The sequence below is a fragment of the Phoca vitulina genome, unplaced genomic scaffold, assembly GCF_004348235.1.
Source record: "Phoca vitulina isolate PV1807 unplaced genomic scaffold, GSC_HSeal_1.0 scaffold102, whole genome shotgun sequence".
NCBI lineage: Eukaryota > Metazoa > Chordata > Mammalia > Carnivora > Phocidae > Phoca > Phoca vitulina.
In genome coordinates this window covers 861723-880708 of record NW_022589805.1, presented here as the reverse complement: position 1 = coordinate 880708, position 18986 = coordinate 861723, and the positions used below count along the sequence as shown (strand labels likewise).

Sequence of the window (18986 nt, the reverse complement as noted above, 5' to 3'; positions counted from 1 at the left end):
ATGCAGTCCAACTGTCCTACGAAGAGAGTAAGCTATTAAAAGAAAACCAAAAAAAAAGAAAAAATCAAGGTAGCTCAAAGGCCCCAGCTGTCCAATTTTGCATTTCAACAAACTCAGTAAGGCGTGAGCTAAGGGCAATGAATACTTTCTGTAACTCATCTTTTCATTTGGCATTGTCATTTCTAGAGTAGCTCATACACCTGACTCTGGTGACTCACAGCATCTCACCTTATTGGCCCAAGCAGAAGAAAAAAGCGAATCAAACCAGACAATAAGAGAACCCGAAGATTTTCCTCCTCGCATCCCCAGTTAGATGGGATTACTCAGTGAGCGTTTCCAAGGCCCCTTTAATTCCCACACTCTCACAAGTGTTTTGGCTTAGGTGCTGTATTTAAAAGTGTTTCCAATTCCACCAAGTAAATCTGCAAATACCCAAGTGAGCTGTGAGCTTCTGGTAAGCTTGTGATGTTTCTTGAAAAAAGAAAAGAAAAACCTACAGAATAAAGCACATATTACTAAAGTGTATTCCTTAACCCACTCCTTGCAAAAAGAAAAACTAAAATTTTTAAATATGGGAGTTAAAATTTTAATCAGAACACACCAGCTAATGTCATACCAGAAATTCAAATACACAAAACCAGTAAGCTCCTGTTCCTTCTACTTGGAAGACAGTTTCCCGGGAGAGCGAAAAGAGAGCTTAAACGACATAACCCGTTTCCAATCTCTAAGACACTGTTTAGGAAAGATCATCCGATCTGTAGGCAGACGACTAGAATCAAAACCATCTGTGGTGACTTCTCCGTTGTGGGATGCAGGTGAAGTCATTGAACCCGCGTCTCATCATTAATTCCATTTTATAAGGGGAAAAACCTATCAACTCACAGGCTTTTGGAAGGGGCTGACAGTGAACTGCAGAGCATTATACGGTGTTCCCCCCGACCCCCCAATCACAGGCCGCCTTGTCTGGTTCATAGAGCCATGAACATGAACTGCTACAGGCCACAACAAGCGGTTCATCAAGAATCCACATAAATCCCATGACACAGACAGGCCTTGAGCATAGAAAGACTGTGCAAGGCGCTCCTGGAGACCCAGGGCAATTAATACACCTACAGCAGTGCGCCGACGAGGTGATTGGTAAACTCCCCGCCCGGACTAACCGGCCGCCCCGGGCGTCGGTCCCTCCCGACCGGTCTGCGCCCCGGCGGCCGCGGGTCACTCATGAAGTCATGACAGTGACTCAAAGCGCCCTTCCGACTGAGGTGAGTCAGGAGGAAGCGCAGAGCCCGCAGCAGCCGCCACGCGGGGCACAGACCTCGGGCGCCCGGGGACAGGCGGGGGTCCCGGTGGGCTCACGGCCGTCGGAGGCTGCAACCCCCTCCGGGAACGCCAAGACGGCACGCGGCGCCCCCGGGGTCACCTCGCCCTGCACACTCGTGACGCCGCGAGGGGCTGGGCCCAATGGGGCCCAACGCGGACCGGCCGCTCGGGCCTGGCCGGCCCGCCGAAGCGGCGCGTAGGAAGCGGGGACCCTCAACTCGGCCCCATCCGCGCTCACCCCGTTTCCGGCCGCCCCCCGCCCCGGCCCGCCGCGTCTCCCTCAGGCCGGCGCCGGGGCCGCAGAGTGCCGCCGCCGGTCCGGCCCAGGTCTCGAAGGCCCGGGCCGGCCGGACTCGCCGAGGAGCCCAGAGGAGGGCCGCGGAGGGCGCGGGCCACTCACCGGCCTCTGGTCCGCTCGGCCGTCCGTCCGTCCGTCGCCGAGTCCGCGCCTCAGTCAGCGACTCCCTGAAGTGCCGCGGCCGCCGCAGCCGAGCGGGCGGTGCAAGGGCGGCCCGACGCGCGCACGCCGCGGGGGCGGAGCCTGCGGCGGACACGCCCCTGCGGCGGGCACGCGGCGCCTCCCGCGGGGCACCTGGCGGTAGGGGAGTCTGGGCGCTCCCGAGAGAGCGGGTTAACAAGAGCAGGTGTTAATGAGGGTGCCTCGGGGCTACGCGCTCTCCGTGCCCCGTGTCACCGCCTGTCCGGGTTCCTCTTGCGCTGGGCTCCACCTGCCCTTTCTGTTCCAGCCGCACTGGCTTCCCGTCATTTCCTTACCCTTGGAGCTGGCTGCAGATTAAATGACCCGTATTGTCCGGTGTTGACAAAGGTGTGCGGAACGTGCCGTGTTCGTGGGAGTTACAGGGGAAGCGGGGACAATTTAGCGAGATCTGTTAGAATTAAGAATGGGCCTTCACTTTGCTCAATTCCACTTCTCGGTAGCTTTCGTAGAACAAGGCGTGCAAGAACCCAAAGAGGCATAAGCAAGGAAGGTCATTGCAACACGTAAGGGGATGCGTACGTCATTTGGGTGAAAATCTTGAAACAACCTAAACGTCCATTAAAGGAGGATGGGGTGGGGGTTGACAGGGGCACATCTATTCAACGGAGTTGTGCTTCCGTTAAAAAAGGAAGGGCAGGGGCGCCTGGGTGGCTCAGCCGGTGAAGCCTCTGCCTTCAGCTCAGATAATGATCCCAGGGTCCTGGGAAAGAGCCCCCGCATTGGGCTCCTTGCTCAGCAGGGATCCTGCTTCTCCATCTCCCTCTGCCTGTCGCTCTGCCTACTTGTGCTATCTCTCTGTCAAATAAATACATAAAATCTTTAAAAAATGAAAAAGGAAGGGCAGACGCCACCTTAGGGAGGATGGTTAAGCACAAGGGAAAAGCAAGATGTAGGAAAATACAAAAATACATTTGACAGTGTGTAAGTTTAACCTAAAAAGTATTGAACTCTATTGTGTATGTGAAGTGTTTAAGAATGAAGGGCACTGATGTCTGCAATTTACTTGAAACATATCAAAAAATAAGATAGTTGATGGATAATAGGTGTCTGATAAATATAGCAAAATGTTAACTGTGGAATCCAGGTGGTAAGTATATGTATGGTTGTTCACTATATAGTTATTTCAAATTTTCTATATGTCAAATAAAATTTGGGGGAAAATATATTCAGTATGATCCCTTTTATTTTTTAACTACAAAAATGTTCTTTCCACATGTTCACGTTTAGATATCTAAATGCATGCAAAGGCCAAGAAAGTTTACAGACTAGAATGTCAGAGGGAGGTCAAGGGTCACTTGCTTGTGCTTTATCTGTACTATTTAAATGTTTTTACGAGATGCATAAATGCATTATACGTTACTTGGCTGTCAAAACCAAATTTAAAAAAATGAATTTTTAAAAAGTAATAATTGGAAATCACACTGTACTGTCCCTGCCACAAATACATACACATAAAATTGAATTAAATCCAGTGACACTGATTGAAGAGGGGTTGCTTTGAGGGTTTAGATGAGATAATGTGGGGGGGGGGCGCCTGGCTTGATTTCCTGAGTTTGAGCCCCACATTGGGCGTAGAGATCACATAAATAAAATTCAAATGAGATAATGTGGAGCTTATCTGACACATCAGAGGAGCTCAGAGAAGGGTGTCTCCCACCCCCCCGCCCCGCCGTTATCATTACTACCACAAGTCACTGAGCTTGGTGAACTGGCAAGAGCTTTGGAGGAAGTCTTCCGTCAGATATAAAGTCCCACAGGAAGTGCGGAGTCATAGCTGAGCACACCAGTCAGTAGCCAAATCTTTCTCCTCAGGCCTCAGGGGACCACTGTGGTGTCGTGGGCTGGGTGGGGCTTCAACAGACAAGACCTTTGCCCAGGCTGTCAATACCTACCCACTTCCAGACAGAACCCCTGGCACCAGCACCAATGACCAGAAGCCCAGGGGCAGAGATGCCATTCTGCCACTCATTGCCTGCACTGATTTCCAAGCTGTAGGTTGGAAGGCCAAAAGGCGTGGAGTTCCTTGTGTCCCTTGAGTTCCTTGTGTCCCTGGGATGCTACTCAATTAAACCTGGGCACCAGGGCTGGCTTCCTGGGCTTGTAACCCCAGCATTTGCACGGGGTCCCTCTGTGAGAAGGACTTCACACTTGGTTTAATGCTCTGCTGTTGCTTTCTTGAAATTCTTGATAATTTTTGAACAGGGAGTCCTGCATTTTCATTTTGCACCAGGCCTTGCAAACTCTGCAGCTGGTCCTACTACATGCCTTGTGGTTTGGATTTATTTCCTTAAAGTGGAGACCTTGAGACATTGGGTTTTGTGCTTTATCCTTATGTAATTGAAGAAAACCCTCATCCTTTAACACACTACTATGCACTTGGGTTCCATTTAGTAGGTATTAATTGAGTTCCTAGTAAGTGCTGGATATGGTGCCAGAAGGAAGAGATACAGAGAGAAACATGACATAGGCCAGATCTCAGGAAGCCCTCCTACTATGGTAGACAATTTTACCAGTGGGATAGAGATGGGAATAGAATAGGAATAGTTAGCCTAGCTTAGGGGTCCGGGAAGCGCTTCCTGGAGGAGGTGATGGCTATGTGGAATCTTAAGGAATGAGTAAGGATTAGCCCTATCTATCTAACGTGGTGAGTCCTACCCAGGCAAACGTTACAGTCTCAGCATAGAGACATAACATAACAGGATGTGGTGGAGACTGCAAAAGATTTATGCAAGATAAACACATAGATGAAATCTTCATTTATAAACACCAGTAAACATAATATGTATTAAAATAAATACATGCATTTTATAATAAAGACCAATATTTTACATAAATAAAATACATATTACCCTGTAAGTTATCTCCACCACTAGATTTGGGAAAACAGCACCAGTTTTAGTTGGGTTTCCGGGGAACTCCAGTGTCTAGATGTTTAGACAACGGGTCAATCAGCAAATATTTATTGAGCGCCTACGTGCCAGGTGCTGTGCTAAGTGCTGGAAATTCAGCAGTGAATACAGAGATGTGCCTGCTGTTACGAAGCTGACATTCCCGGATGGGTCAATACACATTTTGAAATGAATGAGTAAACGAAAGAAAAAAAAAATTATTACCCAGTAATACGTTTTCAGGAGAGGAGCAACAGGACCATTTTTGAGTTTTAGTTGAACACAGAGAAATCTCACTTTTTCTGCTAAAAATAACTCAAATCCGTGCAACTAGTCGCAACCTCAAAGGTGAGTCAGGCTTGCAAGAACTCAGAGCCTTGGGGGTTGAGAGTCCCAGATGCTGTTTAATTATCTTTAGGTGACACCCCGTATCTGCAAGTTCCAGATGTTCATGCAAGATAAAGCCATGTGTTTTGTTTCTGTTTTTTTGCTTTCGTAGGCCTCACCGCCAGCCGCCCGCCAAGCTGCTCTGCACGTGCACTTCGGGGAGCCCAGGAGGCCCGCAAATCCAGTTGCCGCAAGCCGCCGGGGCTGCGCAGCGCGGACGCACGCCCAGGCCCGCGCGATCCGGGACGAACCATCTGTGCCCGCCGAGGGGGGGATGGCAGCTCAGCTCCGCGCGGAGTCAGGGCCCGGACGCTGGGAGTCCCGAAGCAGCGCGGCCTGGGGTCCCTTCTCGCAGGACGGCCGGGGAGGGGCGGCTTTGCCAGGGCGGGGCTGGAGCTGCGGGCGGGGTCAGCCTTCTCGCAGGTTCCACACCTCCCCACACCCCCCGACGGTGAACTCGGCTGCAAGGCCCGGGGCCCACCGTTCCGGCTCCAAGGTTTCCCACCGGGGCTGGGGCGTGGAGATCGCGGCGGCCGGGGGTTCCGTGCGGGAGGTGGGGGACGGGGTCGGGGTGTCTGGCGCCCGTTGGGCCCACGCGGTGCGCGCTCGGGGTCGTCCCAGGAGGGACCCGTGGACGCATCACAGACCTCGCGCGTCCCACCGCCCCCTGGCCTTCGGGACCGCACTTCCCGCGCCGGCTCGCATGGCGGACAAGAAACTGGTGGTGGTGTTTGGAGCCACAGGTGAGCGAGCGCGAGCGCAGCCCCGCGGAGCCTGGGAGACGTCCCCAGGGTGGGTGGATGGGGCCTGGAGGGAGGGTCCTGCGTCTCGGACCCCTGACCCGGCCAGGGCGGGGGTGTGGGGGGGCCGGGATGGAGGCAGCACCTGGGCGCACAGCCCCTTTCACGTTTTAAAAAAATTAACTTTTTCGAATAAGTGGCACGTGCACATAGTACCAAAACTAAATCTCCCTCCCACCTCCGTCCTGACAACCCCATCCATCACTGTCATCAAGTTTCTAGAGTATCCTACCAGACAGGTTAGAGAGACACAAAGATTATTTTTTTAAATGGTAAAGGGTCTAGGGCGCCTGGGTGGCTCAGTTGGTTGAGGGACTGCCTTCGGCTCGGGTCATGATCCTGGAGTCCTGGGATCGAGTCCCGCATCGAGTCCCGCATCGGGCTCCCTGCTCAGTGGGGAGTCTGCTTCTCCCTCTGACCCTCCCCCCTCTCGTGCTTTCTCTCTCTCATTCTCTCTCTCAAGTAAGTAAATAAAATCTTAAATAAATAAATAAAATCTTAAATAAATAAATAAATGGTAAAGGGTCTTATTTTGCCCCCATCTGTTTTTTTTTCTTTCCTGTATATGTTTTTAAAATCATAGAACAACTTAAGGTATAAAGCACATATCGTACAATTCACCCATTTAAAGTGTGCAGTTCGCTGATGTCTAGTTTATACACAGAGCTCTGTGGCCATCACCACAGGCCGTTTTAGAACATTTCGTCACTCCCAAAGGAAACCTCATACCCACTAGCATTTCTCCTGACTTTCCCCAGCCCCTGGTAGCCATCAGTCTACTTTCTGTCTGTAGATTTGCTCATTCTGGACATTTCCTGTAAATGAAATCATACAGGATGTGGCCTTTTGTGAATGGCTTCTTTCACTTGGCATCATGTTTTTGAGGTTCATCCACTTTGGGTTTTTTTGTTTGTTTTTGGGTTTGGGGTGGGGAGGAGGAGCAGAGGGAGAGGGAGAGAGAGACTCTTAAGCAGGCTCCATACCCAGTGCGACCCTGGAATCACTACCTGATCCGAAATCAAAAGTCAGACGCTTAACCCACCGAGCCACCCAGGCGCCCCAAGTTTCACCCACTTTTCAGCATGTGTCAGTACCCCACTTCTTTTTATAGCCGAATAATATTCCATTTTATGGTAGACCACATCATGTTGATCCACTCATCCATTGATGGACATTTGATTTGTTTCCACCTCTTGGCTATTGTGAATAATGCTGCTGGGAACATTTCATATACAAGTTTTCCTGTAGACATGTTTTTAATTTGGGGGGTACATGCTTAGACTGGACTTGCTGGATCATATGGTAACTCTGTGTCTAGCCCTTTGAGAAACCACCGGACTGTTTTTCAAAGTGACTGCACAGGGGCGCCTGGGTGGCTCAGATGGTTAAGCGTCTGCCTTTGGCTCAGGTCATGATCCCAGGGTCCTGGGATCGAGCCCCACATCGGGCTCCTGGCTCAGGGAGGAGCTTGCTTCTCCCTCTCTCTCTGCCTCTCTCCCGGCTCATGCTCTCTCTCTCTGTATCTCTGTGTCTCAAATGAATAAATAAAATCTTTAAAAAAAAAAAAACCAAGTGACTGCACCATTTTACGTTCCCACCACTACTGTGTGAGGGTAGTTGTACTTCTGCAACTTACCTTTTCCACTCCAGGAGAGTTCATGTTCACCTGTGCAAGTCGTACATACAGATCTGCCACATTCTTTTCAGTCACTTTGGCATGGATCGATCACTTATTTAACCAGATTCTTTTTTTTCTTTCTTTATTTTTTATTTTTTATTTTTTTAAAGATTTTATTTATTTGACAGAGACACAGTGAGAGAGGGAACACAAGCAGGGGGAGTGGGAGAGGGAGAAGCAGGCTTCCTGCGGAACAGGGAGCCCGATGTGGGGCTCGATCCCAGGACCCTGGGACCATGACCTGAGCCGAAGGCAGACGCTTAACGACTGAGCCACCCAGGCGCCTTCTTTCTTTTTTTTTATTTTAGATTTTATTTATTTGAGAGAGAGCATGAGCAGGAGGGAAGGGTAGAGGGAGAAGCAGACTCCCGCTGAGCAGGGAGCCCGACTATTTAACCAGATTCTTACCCAAGGACACGTCATTTGGCTACAAATTTCCACTATTGCAAATAGTGCTACAGCCAGTTTTCTTACACATATATTTATGGATGATTTTTATTTTATTCCTTTTAATGATTTTACTTTTTGTCATTTTCTCAGTCATTTTTATTTTTATTTTTTTATTTTTTAAAGATGTTATTTTATTTATTTGACAGAAAGAGAGACAGCGAGAGAGGGAACACAAGCAGGGGGAGTGGGAGAGGGAGAAGCAGGCCTCCCGCTGAGCAGGGAGCCCCATGCGGGGCTTGATCCTAGGACCCTGGGATCCTGACCAGAGCCGAAGGCAGATGCTTAACGACTGAGCCACCCATGCACCCCTCTTAGTCATTTTTAAATCTATTTTAAAGGTGTTTTTTTTAAATTTTTAAGTCAATTTTTAAGTTTAAGCACCGAAAGTGGGGCTCAAACTCACGACCCCGAGATCAAGAGTTGCATGCTCTTTTGACTGGGACAGCCTGGGGGCCCCTCAGTCTTTAAAAAAAAAAAAAAAAAGGAAGAAGATGGTAGGTAATACTGTATTTCTTAAGCTGAGGGGTGGGTACATGGGTGTTGACATCCCTTTGTGTATGCGTTAAATATTGTAATACATTTTACTTATTTATTTTGGACAAGTAAACTCATGACCCTAAGGTTGCTCGTTCTACCACCCAAGCAGCCAGCTGCCCCATAATACATTTTAAACATTTTTTTAAAGATTTTATTTATTTATTTATCAGAGAGAGAGAGAGCACAAGCAGGGGGACCGGCAGGCAGAGGGAGAGGGAGAAGCAGGCTCCCCACTGAGCAAGGAGCCCGATGCATCCAGGACCCCGGAATCATGACCTGAGTCAAAGGCAGCCACTTAACCGACTGAACCACTCAGGTGTCCCACATTTCAAACATTTGATAAAAGGTGTGATGCCTGTTAAAACATGGAGGAACTTTGAAAACAGTATGCTAAGTGAAAGAAGCCGGACACAGCAGACTATATATTGTATCATCCCATTTGTGGGAAACACCCCGAATAGGCAGATGGATAGAGACAGAAAGTAGATGAGTGGTTGCCAGGGCTGAGAGGGAGGGCAATAGGGAGTGAATGCTGATGGGCATGGGTTTTCTTGGGGGGTGGGAGGAATGAAATGTTCTAAAATTGACTGTGATGATGGTTGCATGCTCTGAATATACAAAAAACCACTGCACTGTACACTTTATGTATTTATTTGACCTGAAGCAGTGAGTCTTACTGGTGAAATTCGAGGCAAGTATGATGCGTGCACAGTGGGAGAAGTCTCAGCTGCCCAGTATAAGTATTTGTTTACTCTGGGTAAAATCAGCCAACTAGTATACAGATTTTCCAAAATACTTTTTAAATAAATACAAATTATCTACCCTTTAAAAGGTGGGTGAATTCTATCTCAATAAAGCTGTTATTTTTTAAATGGTGTAAGGCGTTCAGTGAGGATCACAGGTGAAAAGCATCTGGGTGTCTGGCTGGTGTGGAGCGTTCCCTTTGGGGCTTCCCCTGAGCAGGACCCCCAGGCAGGTCCCACCCTGCAGGTCTTTCTGTCTCTTCACAGGTGCTCAGGGAGGCTCAGTGGCCCGGACGCTCCTGGAAGATGGGACGTTCAGGGTTCGAGTGGTAACACGGGACCCTGGGCAGAAGGCAGCAAAGGAGCTGAGGCTGCAGGGTGCAGAGGTGGTCCGGGGAGACCAGGATGACGAAGCCAGCATGGAGCTGGCCCTGAGTGGGGCCCATGCTGCCTTCATTGTGACCAACTACTGGGAAAACTGCAGCCAGGAGCAGGAGGTCAAGCAGGTGAGGGCAGGTGGGAAGATGTGGGGAGGCTGGCCTAGGAGCAGGGCATCTTATAAGGGGCTCCCTGGGAGGCAGCTCCAACTTACTAGAGAGGGGCTGACCCTGCCTGTGACCACTGTCCACTGCAGGCCTTTTCCCTCCTCTTCCATGCAGTCCTCCTGGACTTTAATGAGCGCGGGAGGCAGCTGCTTCCTCTTCCAGTGACTTTTGCTTAGATGTCATTCAGACACCATAGTTTGCCCTTTCAGTGTATAATTCAGTGTATACTCTCAAAGTTGTGCAGCCATCACCACCACCTAATTCCAGAACATCTTATCACCCTGAAAAGAAACCCGTACCTATTAGCAGTTACTCCCGGTTCCTCCCTCCCCCAGCCCCCAGCTGATAATCTACTTTGTCATCCAGTAACTTTTTACACTTTCCAAAAAACCAACTCTGTTGACCTATCATTTTGTGATAATAAGATGCACACATTTTAATTGTACTGTTGGATAAAATTTGAATATGAATATACCCATATTACCAATCTAATCAGAACACATTTCCATCAGCGCAGAGAGTCCCCGTGTCCCCTTTGACGTGTTGTATGTTTCGGTTTATTCTGTTTTCCATGCACGTTCTCTCTAGTTAGTTGGTTATTGAGCCCAGGCAGCACGGGGAGGGATAGGAAACAGAGAACGTGAGACGTGGCCATTGTTCTATCCCACTGAAGATGGGGACACTTGCACAGAGCCCGTCACACACAGGTACTCAGGGATCTGTGGAATGTGGTGGCAGAGGAGAGGCACCTGCTGACTGGCCAGCATATTAGCTTTCAGCCCTGGGTCATCCACAGCCAGCCACAGCCCTGCTTTGGACGTGGGCCTTCCCTGCCCTGGGCTTTGTTAGGAAAAAGGGCCTTCGTAAAATAAAGGGAGATTGGACTGGACCACTGGTCTCCAGACTTGTTTTTAGCCTTGACATTGTCTTTGAATACATCTTACATGGAAGCCCATCCCACAAAGTGGAGAGGACAGCTTTTCTGATGGATGGCAGTCTTGGCTCATTATCCCAACTGCCTGTGTTCACATCCCGTGGCTGCCATTACAAGCCGAGTGGCTTAAAACAATAGGAACTGACTCTTCTCCGGTCTGGGGGCCAGAAGTCCAAAATCAAGGAGCCTTCAGAAGGAGGCTCTAAGGGCGATTCCACTCCTTGCCTCTTCCAGCTTCTGGTGGCTGCTGGCTCTCCTCGTGGCCACATCCACCCAGTCTCTACCTTCATGTGGCCTTCTCCTCTCCGTGTCTCCTCTTCAGTCTCTTATAGGGACCCTTGTCCTCAGATTGAGGGCCCACCTGGGATGATCTCAAGTTCCTTAACTATATCTGCAGATTTTTTTTCCCAAATAAGGTCACATTCACAGGTTCTGGGGGTTAGGATACGCACATATCTTTTTGGAGGGCACCGTTCAATCCCCTACACATTCTTTTGTGGCAGGTGGTGTGGCTGTCCCACTTTAACCGCTGCCAGAAGGTTAGGTCGCTGGTCCAGGATCTCGAGGCTAGTGCATTGCAGAGCAGGTGTGGCCCCCAAGCAGCGTTTGTGCTTCATCCCTGAGCTGTACCACCTCTTTAGTGGCCTGCTGGGGCCCTTCAAGGAGCATGGCTTTGCATGGAGCAGGCAGAGGTGGGAGAGCTCCGTGCGGCCCTCTCCCAAGCAGAAGACCTACCCCCACCCGTCACAGTGCACATGGGAGGGCCGCAGTTGAGCATATCAGGAAGTACAACCACCCGGGTGATCTGGAGAAGTGACGCTAAGACAGAAGGTTCACAGTGGTGTGTGAGGGCGTGGTACCACGTGCGAGCATCATTCCAGAAGAGGGAGCCTTATCAGAGGGTGAGGTGGTGTCAGCCTCTTAGCATCAGGCACAATGGCAACGGGGGTGGGAGAGCCAGGGCTCTGACTGGGGACACACATCCTCCCTCTTAGCTTTGTGGCTTCTCCTTTCCTTCTCACCAGGGAAAGCTGCTGGCCGATTTGGCCAAGCGCCTGGGCCTTCACTACGTGGTCTACAGCGGCCTGGAGAACATCAAGAAGCTGACGGCTGGGAGACTGGCAGCAGGCCACTTTGATGGCAAAGGGGAGGTAGAGGAATATTTCCGGGACATTGGAGTTCCCATGACCAGTGTGCGGCTGTCCTGCTATTTTGAGAACCTCCTCTCCCACTTCCTGCCCCAGAAAGCCCCTGATGGAAAGAGCTACTTGTTGAGTGAGTGCCCTACCTCCTTCCTGAGCGTCCGCTCTCACTGAGGGGAGCTGTGGGTGTTGTAGAAAACGGGCTTGTCCTCAGATGGTTCCCGGTCCAAGCCCTGGTTCCCTCATGCTAGGCCTGTGACTTTGCACAAAGCATGTAACCTCTCTGGGCCTCTGCTTCCTGCTCTGTGCAATGGACGTGACTGACTCTTGCAGGGGCGATGAGAAAATCTGCCAGGAGGCAGTGATGCGATGCTTTGTCCCAGAGATGAGCACACTTGTTACTTCTCCTTCGGGAGTAAGGAGAGGACTTGGAGGATCAGGTCCAGTGGTAGGTGTCACAGAGTAGGAAAGCACTTTCTTCTCCGTCTGTAAATGGGCTACAGGGAGCCTTAGGCAGCTCGTGTCCTGTGGTTGACCAGGGTCCTCAGCCGGCCACCCCTCCCCTGTGCGTGAACAGCAGGGACGGTGAGCAGTCTGGGCCTGGTGTTGGCACACTGGCATCGCCCTTTTATAGTTTGCAGAGCTGGTCGGGGATACCTCTTGTGTTCCAACTCTAGCTGAGCTCTGTCCCCATAAGGTCTCTGAGTGACCTGAATGGGCAGCTGTGGTGGACCCTTCTCATGGGCGCGGAAAGCAGCAGGACCCAAGTGCTCCTGCTCTGCCTCCCCAGCCACCAGACCACCTTGGCAGGTAGTCACCCACCGACTCCACACATTTAGGGGAGCCACGTGCCACTCTGGGCCAGTCCCTGGCCTCGGCATCCGGCATTCCTGTTAGCATAGTTGGCTTTCCAGGGCAGGAATCCCAGATACACAGACTGCACGGGGGCCAGCGGCTCGGGAGCAGCCCCTTCATTTCCTTCCTGTTCCTGTCTCAGCCACGGGAGGGTGGGCAGGCCCAGCGTTCGCCCCACTCTGTAAATGGAGCAACCAGGGCTCAGGGCGTAAACAGGGGCCAAGGTGGCAGAGCTCGGATCGCATCCTGTTTCCTGAGTGAACCCTCCACCACAGACACTGGGGGCGCTGACCTGTGCCCGTGTCCTGGCGGTGGGCATGGCAGGAACATGTGCTAGCACACCCCTCCCCTCCCCCCCAGGCTTGCCCATGGGTGATGTGCCCATGGATGGCATATCTGTGACCGACCTGGGTCCCGTGGTGCTCAGCCTGCTGAAGATGCCGGAAGAATACGTCAGCCGGAACATTGGGCTCAGCACCTGCAAGCACACAGCAGAGGAGTACGCCGCCCTGCTCTCCAAGCACACTGGGAAGGCTGTGCGCAACGCCAAGGTGGGCTCCCGCGGCCCTGGGCCCCGGATGGGTGCCATCCCAGCTCCCACCAGGGGGCTCTGGCAGCCCGTTCTGGTCACTCTCACCCCCAGTGGGGGCTTTATGGGTGGTAGGGAAGCAGTATCTAGGGCGGCCCCCTCACTCCGGGCAGGGTAAATCTGAATTCATCACTGTGAACCTTTGTCATGCTGTACTTGGGAGCTAGGTGTGGCTGCTGAGCCAGGTCTGGCTTAGGCAGTTGACTAACTAGTGAGGAAGTTCCAGGAAGAGGGGATACGAGGGTCCAAGGCAAGGCATGAACACACAGGGGTGCTGGGCTTCTCTGGGGTGTGACTTGAGGGAGGGAAGGGGAAGGAGACCAGAGAGATGGGCCCCACCCGTCTCCTCTTGGCCTGGCTGGGTGGGCGGGAGGCCCTCTGGCCCCCTCTCCCCGCTGACCCTCAGTCTTCCTGTTCAGAACCCCAGGTGCCTTGTTTCTTATTGGTTCTTCCCATTATGGTAGTGAGACTGACTTATTAAAGAAAATCTGGGAAACTCCCAGGTCATTGAAAGATAAAAACCACCCCAGAGCCCCCAGACCCGAGCAGAGCAATGATGGGGACGCCAATGGCAGGGCGTGTTTCAGGTGGGTCAGACTCCCCAGACTCGGATCCTGCTCCCAGCCCTTAACACCCACCAGTGTGTGACCTTGAGGCACAGTCCCAGACCCTCTCTGCCTCAGTATCCTCATCTATAAAATGGTTGCATGAATAGTATCTCCTTCCCTGGTTGTTAGGATTGAACGGAATAATTGATGTTAAGTGCTTCCTTAGTGCAAGGAGGTGCTCTAGAAAACATGCCCTAAATGGCCGTGCATTACATCTCAACAAAGAAAGGTCTGATGCAGCTGTGGACAATTTCAGGAGCTGAGTTTACATTCAGTTTGGTCAGGAAAGGAGAACAGCTTTGGTTTTTGAGCAAGTGATGTTTGCAGAGTTCTGGTTTGAAAAGGGCTGAGAAGTTTCCATCTCATGATCTCAAAAGAACTCAAAAGGATTTATGATTTTTTTTTTTTTTTAAGTAATATCTACACCCAATGTGGGGCTCTCACTCATGACCCCAACATCAAGGGTCGCACACTCTTCTGACTGAACCAGCTAGGCGCCCCTTGAAAGAACAGGATTTAAGTTGACTTAAAACAGTGGTTTTTGAACTTTTTTCAGATGAACTTACTGGAAAGGACTTGGGTCGGGACTGGGTTGCCCACAGCTGAGGTGACAGAGATGCTGACAGACCCAACAGACTCCCCTCTGTTTCTAGACAACCCCGGAGGACTACGAGAAGTATGGCTTCCCTGGCGCCCGGGACCTGGCCAACATGTTCCGTTTCTATGCCCTGAAACCTGACCGTGACATTGAACTGACCCTGAGGCTCAACCCCAAGGCCAGGACACTGGACCAGTGGCTGGAGCAGCACAAAGGAGACTTTGCTGGGCTCTGACCCCGCCACCTCTCAGCCCCGTCTGGGGGCACAGGGAGGTGTCACAGTGATCCGTTCTTGTATTACAAAAAAATTATTTTTTAAATAAAGGCCATTGTTCTCACAGATGGGTTCCAAAAGAAGAGGGCTTTGTTTCAGGGACTGGGGTTGGGGTGGCAGCTGCTGGGGCATGAAAATTCCAAAAGGAAGCATCAAGTGGCTGGGGCTCAGCAGTGCCGGGGGCGGGAGGGCTCAAGACACAGGATGTAAATGCAGTTATAAGTTTCGTCCAGTAGGTGGGAGACAGCGCTGTGACCACAGCTCTGACCGCTGCTTCAACTACATTGGACCATGTAGGGTCCAGGGCACAGAGGGGATTCCCCAAGCCAGCCAGCAAGCCATGCCTGTTGACAGCTGGTGAGGCCAACCGCATGTTCCTTCTTGGAGCTTGAAGGTGTCACCCTCCGGGGTGGGGCCTTCCCCCTGTTGCGGCAGCCCTGAGATGTGGGTGATCTTCAGAACGGCCAGGCAGAACATCTGAAGGGCGATGGCAGACTGGAGCCGAGGTCGCCATGACTGCACACTGCTGAAAACAGGTGACGCGCTTCGAGCAAAGGCTGGGGGAGGCAAAGTCAAGGAAGTGACAGCGAGGCCTCGCTGATGGTGTGCGCACAGGCTGGGATGGCGAGTCTCGTTCGACTTCTCCGGCTCACTTTAGAAAAGAGGAAGGTCAACGCCCAGAGAACACAGGTCACGTACCGGAGGCCCCGTGGCAGGCTTGTTTTTCATCTACGGATTTGCATAACCTCCATCCTACCCAAGTCCCACCACATACATTCGATCCATTGATTACTTCAAAGAGCATTTGTTTGACAACCTAAATACAACATTAACCAAAAAGGTTATGCTCTCCTCCTTGAGCTTAGGTTGGTGAGCCAGATACAAATATGCATGAATACTTACAGATTGACACACGGCTGCAGAGAAGAGGTGGCACAGATAATAATGGGAGGAGGGGGCCTACTTTAGGGGGACAGGGACAGCCTCTGAGGTCTGAGGGGAGGGCTGCAAACCCCCCCTCCCCCACAGGACAGGAAGGAAGACTGACAGTGTGGGCTTCCAAGAGAATGACAGGCCATCTGCGTCCAGCCCCATGTGAGCCAAGTCCCCCAGGTCCCAGGGTGGGAAATTCACCTGCTTGGGGCTGAGACTCACTGTGATGAGATCCGGGAGTGGCCCGAGGTCAGTACGGAGCCTGGGAGGAACACCAGGTGCAGAGCAAACCAGCGAGCCCACACTGGGTTCCAAAGTGACAGGACCTGGGCACATCGCTGAGCCTCGCCAGTCTGCTTACCTGGTGCTACCTGGCCAGTCTGTTCCGAGGGCACCATGAGATCACTTGTGAAAGCAGTGTCTGACACCTCTGGGTCACCCTCCCTCTCCTGACACACATGGTCAAACCCTGCTAGGCTCCAGTGCCCTTCGGCCTGTTCCCTGTCTCTCGTAAAGGGTGGCACCCACTAACCCCATCCCATGTGTGGCCAAAGCAGCCGACCTCAGTGGCAACAGCCCATGTCCCAAAGCCAATGAAGTAGACAGAACTGTGTGCAACAATCAGGATGCTCCACGTGCTATGAACTATCCACACTGCGCACGTAACCCAAATCCTCGGCAGTAAAACTATGATGTTATAATGTCATGATAGATCTGTCCAAACCCACAGAACGTACACCACCAAGAGCGAACCCTGATGTAAACTGTGGACTTTGGGTGATGACGTATCAGTACAGGTTCATCAGTTGGAACAAGTGTCCCGCTCTGGTGGTGGTGACAGTAGGGGAGGCTGCGCATGTGGGGCCAGAGGGTGTATGGGAAATCTCCGTACTTTCCTCTCAGTTTTGCTGAGAACCTAAAACTGTTCTAAAAAATAAGGTCTGTTACAAAACAATCCTAGTATTTTGTTTTTTTAAAGATTTCATCTATTTGACAGAGAGCACAAGCAGGGAGAGGCAGGAGTCTCCCTGCTCAGCAGGGAGCCCAATGCCAGGCTCGATCCCAGGACCCTGGGACCATGATCTGAGCCGAAGGCAGACGCTTAACCGACTGAGCCACCCAGGCACCCCCCAATTCTAGTATTTTAAACCATCTGATCTGTAACGGACTTTCATGTCGACCCTCTTCCCTTGTCTCTTGGCAATAACTAAATGGGGCTGGAGAGAAACCCAGCCCTTCCCGCACCCTGGACACTGAAGTTGAGGTGCCCTGCCTGTGCCGTCACCACAGCAAAGACGCGCACGTGGGTCATACCCAGTGCTGGGGAGTCTGGTTCAGCACCACACAGAGGGGATGACTCCAGGCACCACAACCCCCTGCTGCTGGTGGAGGTGGCCCAGCTGGATGGATGCCATGTGTGCCTGGTTTTCTGAAATCTGGTGCCTGAAATACAGTAGTTAAGTGTCATTTCTCACTTTCCTAACTGTGGTAAAATATAAAGTTTACAGTTTTAGTCTTTTTTTTTTTTTTTTTTTAAAGATTTGAGAGCGAGCAAGAGAGAGATAGGGAGGGGCAGAAGGAGAGGGAGAGAGAAAGTCCAGCAGACTCATGCTCAGAACAGAGCCTGACACGGGCCTGATCCCAGGATCCCGAAATCACAACCTGAGCCGAATCCAACAGTCGGACACCTGACTGAGCCACTCAGATGCCCCCCGTTTTAGTCATGTTTAAGTGTATAGTTCAGTGGCATTAATTATATTCACTGTTGTGCAGCCCTTACCACCATCCAGCTCCAGAACTTCCTCATCTTCCCAAACTCCGTTCCTATTAAACACTAACTTCCCATTCCCTTCCCCACCCCACCCACTCCGTGGCCCCGCATGAACCATTCTACTTTGTGTCTATGAGCTTAACTACTCCTAAGTACCTTATCTAAATAGCTGCCAACATTTTAAAATGAGACAGCTTTCATAGTGTTATTGATAATAGCCAAAGACTGGAAATAACTCAGATGCATATCAGGGAATGAATGGAAAACAAATGTGGTCTATCCACAGAATGGAATTACTCAGCCATAAAAAGGGGAGTAAGAACTGATTCATGCTCCAACAGGAATGAACCTTGAGACATTATATGAAGTGAAACCAGAAGGAACCAGAAGAGGTCACATACTGTATGATTCCATTTATAGGAAATGTGCCAAATAGGCGGATCATAGAGGCAAGAAGCAGATTCGTGGTTGCCAGGGTCTGGGGGACCTGGGGAAATAGGGAATAACTGCTAATGGACATGGGGTTTCTCTTCGGGGTGATGAAACTGTTCTAAAATTGTAGTGATGGTTGCACAGCACTGAACTAAAATCCACTAAATTGTACACTTTAAATGGGTGAATTGTAGAATACAGGTAACCTCAAAAATGAAGTAACTACAATCTCCACATAAAAATCTGGATGCCCAGGGTGCCTGGGTGGCTCAGTCGTTAAGCGTCTGCCTTCAGCTCAGGTCATGGTCCCAGGGTCCTGGGATCATGACCCGCATTAGGCTCCTTGCTCGGCGGGAAGCCTGCTTCTCCCTCCCCCACTCCCCCTGCTTGCATCCCCTTCAGACAGGGCAGCTGGTCTCCACCACTCCCTACGGTCTCCCGGCATGGGGGAAGCAGGTCAAGGCCCATTCACTTTATGTAAAGTTGCTGACTGGCTCATCTGCAACCCTTCATGAGGATCATGCCAAATAGACATAACTTCTCATTAAAAAAGATATGGGTTTGGGACACCTGGGTGGCTCAGTTGGTTAAGCATCTGCCTTTGGCTCAGGTCATGATCTCAGGGTCCTGGGATTGAGTCCCACATCGGGCTCCCTGCTCAGCGGGGAGCCTACTTCTCCCTCTCCCACTGCCCCTTCCCCTGCTTGTACTCTCTCTCTGACAAGTAAAATCTTTTTTTTTTTTTTTTAAGATTTTTATTTATTTATTTGACAGAGAGAGACACAGCGAGAGAGGGAACACAAGCATGGGGAGTGGGAGAGGGAGAAGCAGGCCTCCTGCTGAGCAGGGAGCCTGATGTGGGGCTTGTTCCCAGGACTCTGGGATCATGACCTGAGCCGAAGGCAGATGCTTAACGACTAAAGCCACCCAGGCGCCCCTAAATAAAATCTTAAAAAAAAAAAAAGATATGGGGCGCCTGGCTGGGTCTGTTGGTAGTGTGTGT

The 18986-nt window shown here is 51.1% G+C and overlaps 2 protein-coding genes across 2 annotated transcripts in view; one reads left to right on the top strand and one right to left on the bottom strand.

Moving 5' to 3' along the window:
* Nucleotides 1-1842, bottom strand: part of HMOX2 (heme oxygenase 2) — a 29094-nt gene extending 27252 nt beyond the window's left edge. Inside the window, exon 1 of the mRNA XM_032397686.1 lies at nucleotides 1721-1842. The gene's annotated coding sequence lies outside the window, so the exon portion shown is untranslated. The remainder of the gene's footprint in view (nucleotides 1-1720) is intronic.
* Nucleotides 1843-4683: 2841 nt separating this feature from the next.
* Nucleotides 4684-16774, top strand: NMRAL1 (NmrA like redox sensor 1). Its single transcript, XM_032397748.1, has 6 exons — nucleotides 4684-5055; nucleotides 5207-5837; nucleotides 9570-9808; nucleotides 11807-12056; nucleotides 13139-13329; nucleotides 14629-16774. Exons 2-6 carry the CDS (start codon nucleotides 5369-5371, stop codon nucleotides 14806-14808), a joined length of 1329 nt encoding a protein of 442 aa, XP_032253639.1. The 5' UTR covers nucleotides 4684-5055; nucleotides 5207-5368; the 3' UTR covers nucleotides 14809-16774.
* The last annotated feature ends 2212 nt before the right edge of the window (nucleotides 16775-18986 follow it).

Coding starts and splice junctions, on each gene's coding strand:
- NMRAL1 (XM_032397748.1), top strand. CDS start 5,369: ATGGCAGCTCAGCTCCGCGCGGAGTCAGGGCCCGGACGCTGGGAGTCC. Junction 5,838..9,569: donor GGTGGTGTTTGGAGCCACAG/GTGAGCGAGCGC, acceptor GTCTCTTCACAG/GTGCTCAGGGAGGCTCAGTG. Junction 12,057..13,138: donor TGGAAAGAGCTACTTGTTGA/GTGAGTGCCCTA, acceptor CCTCCCCCCCAG/GCTTGCCCATGGGTGATGTG.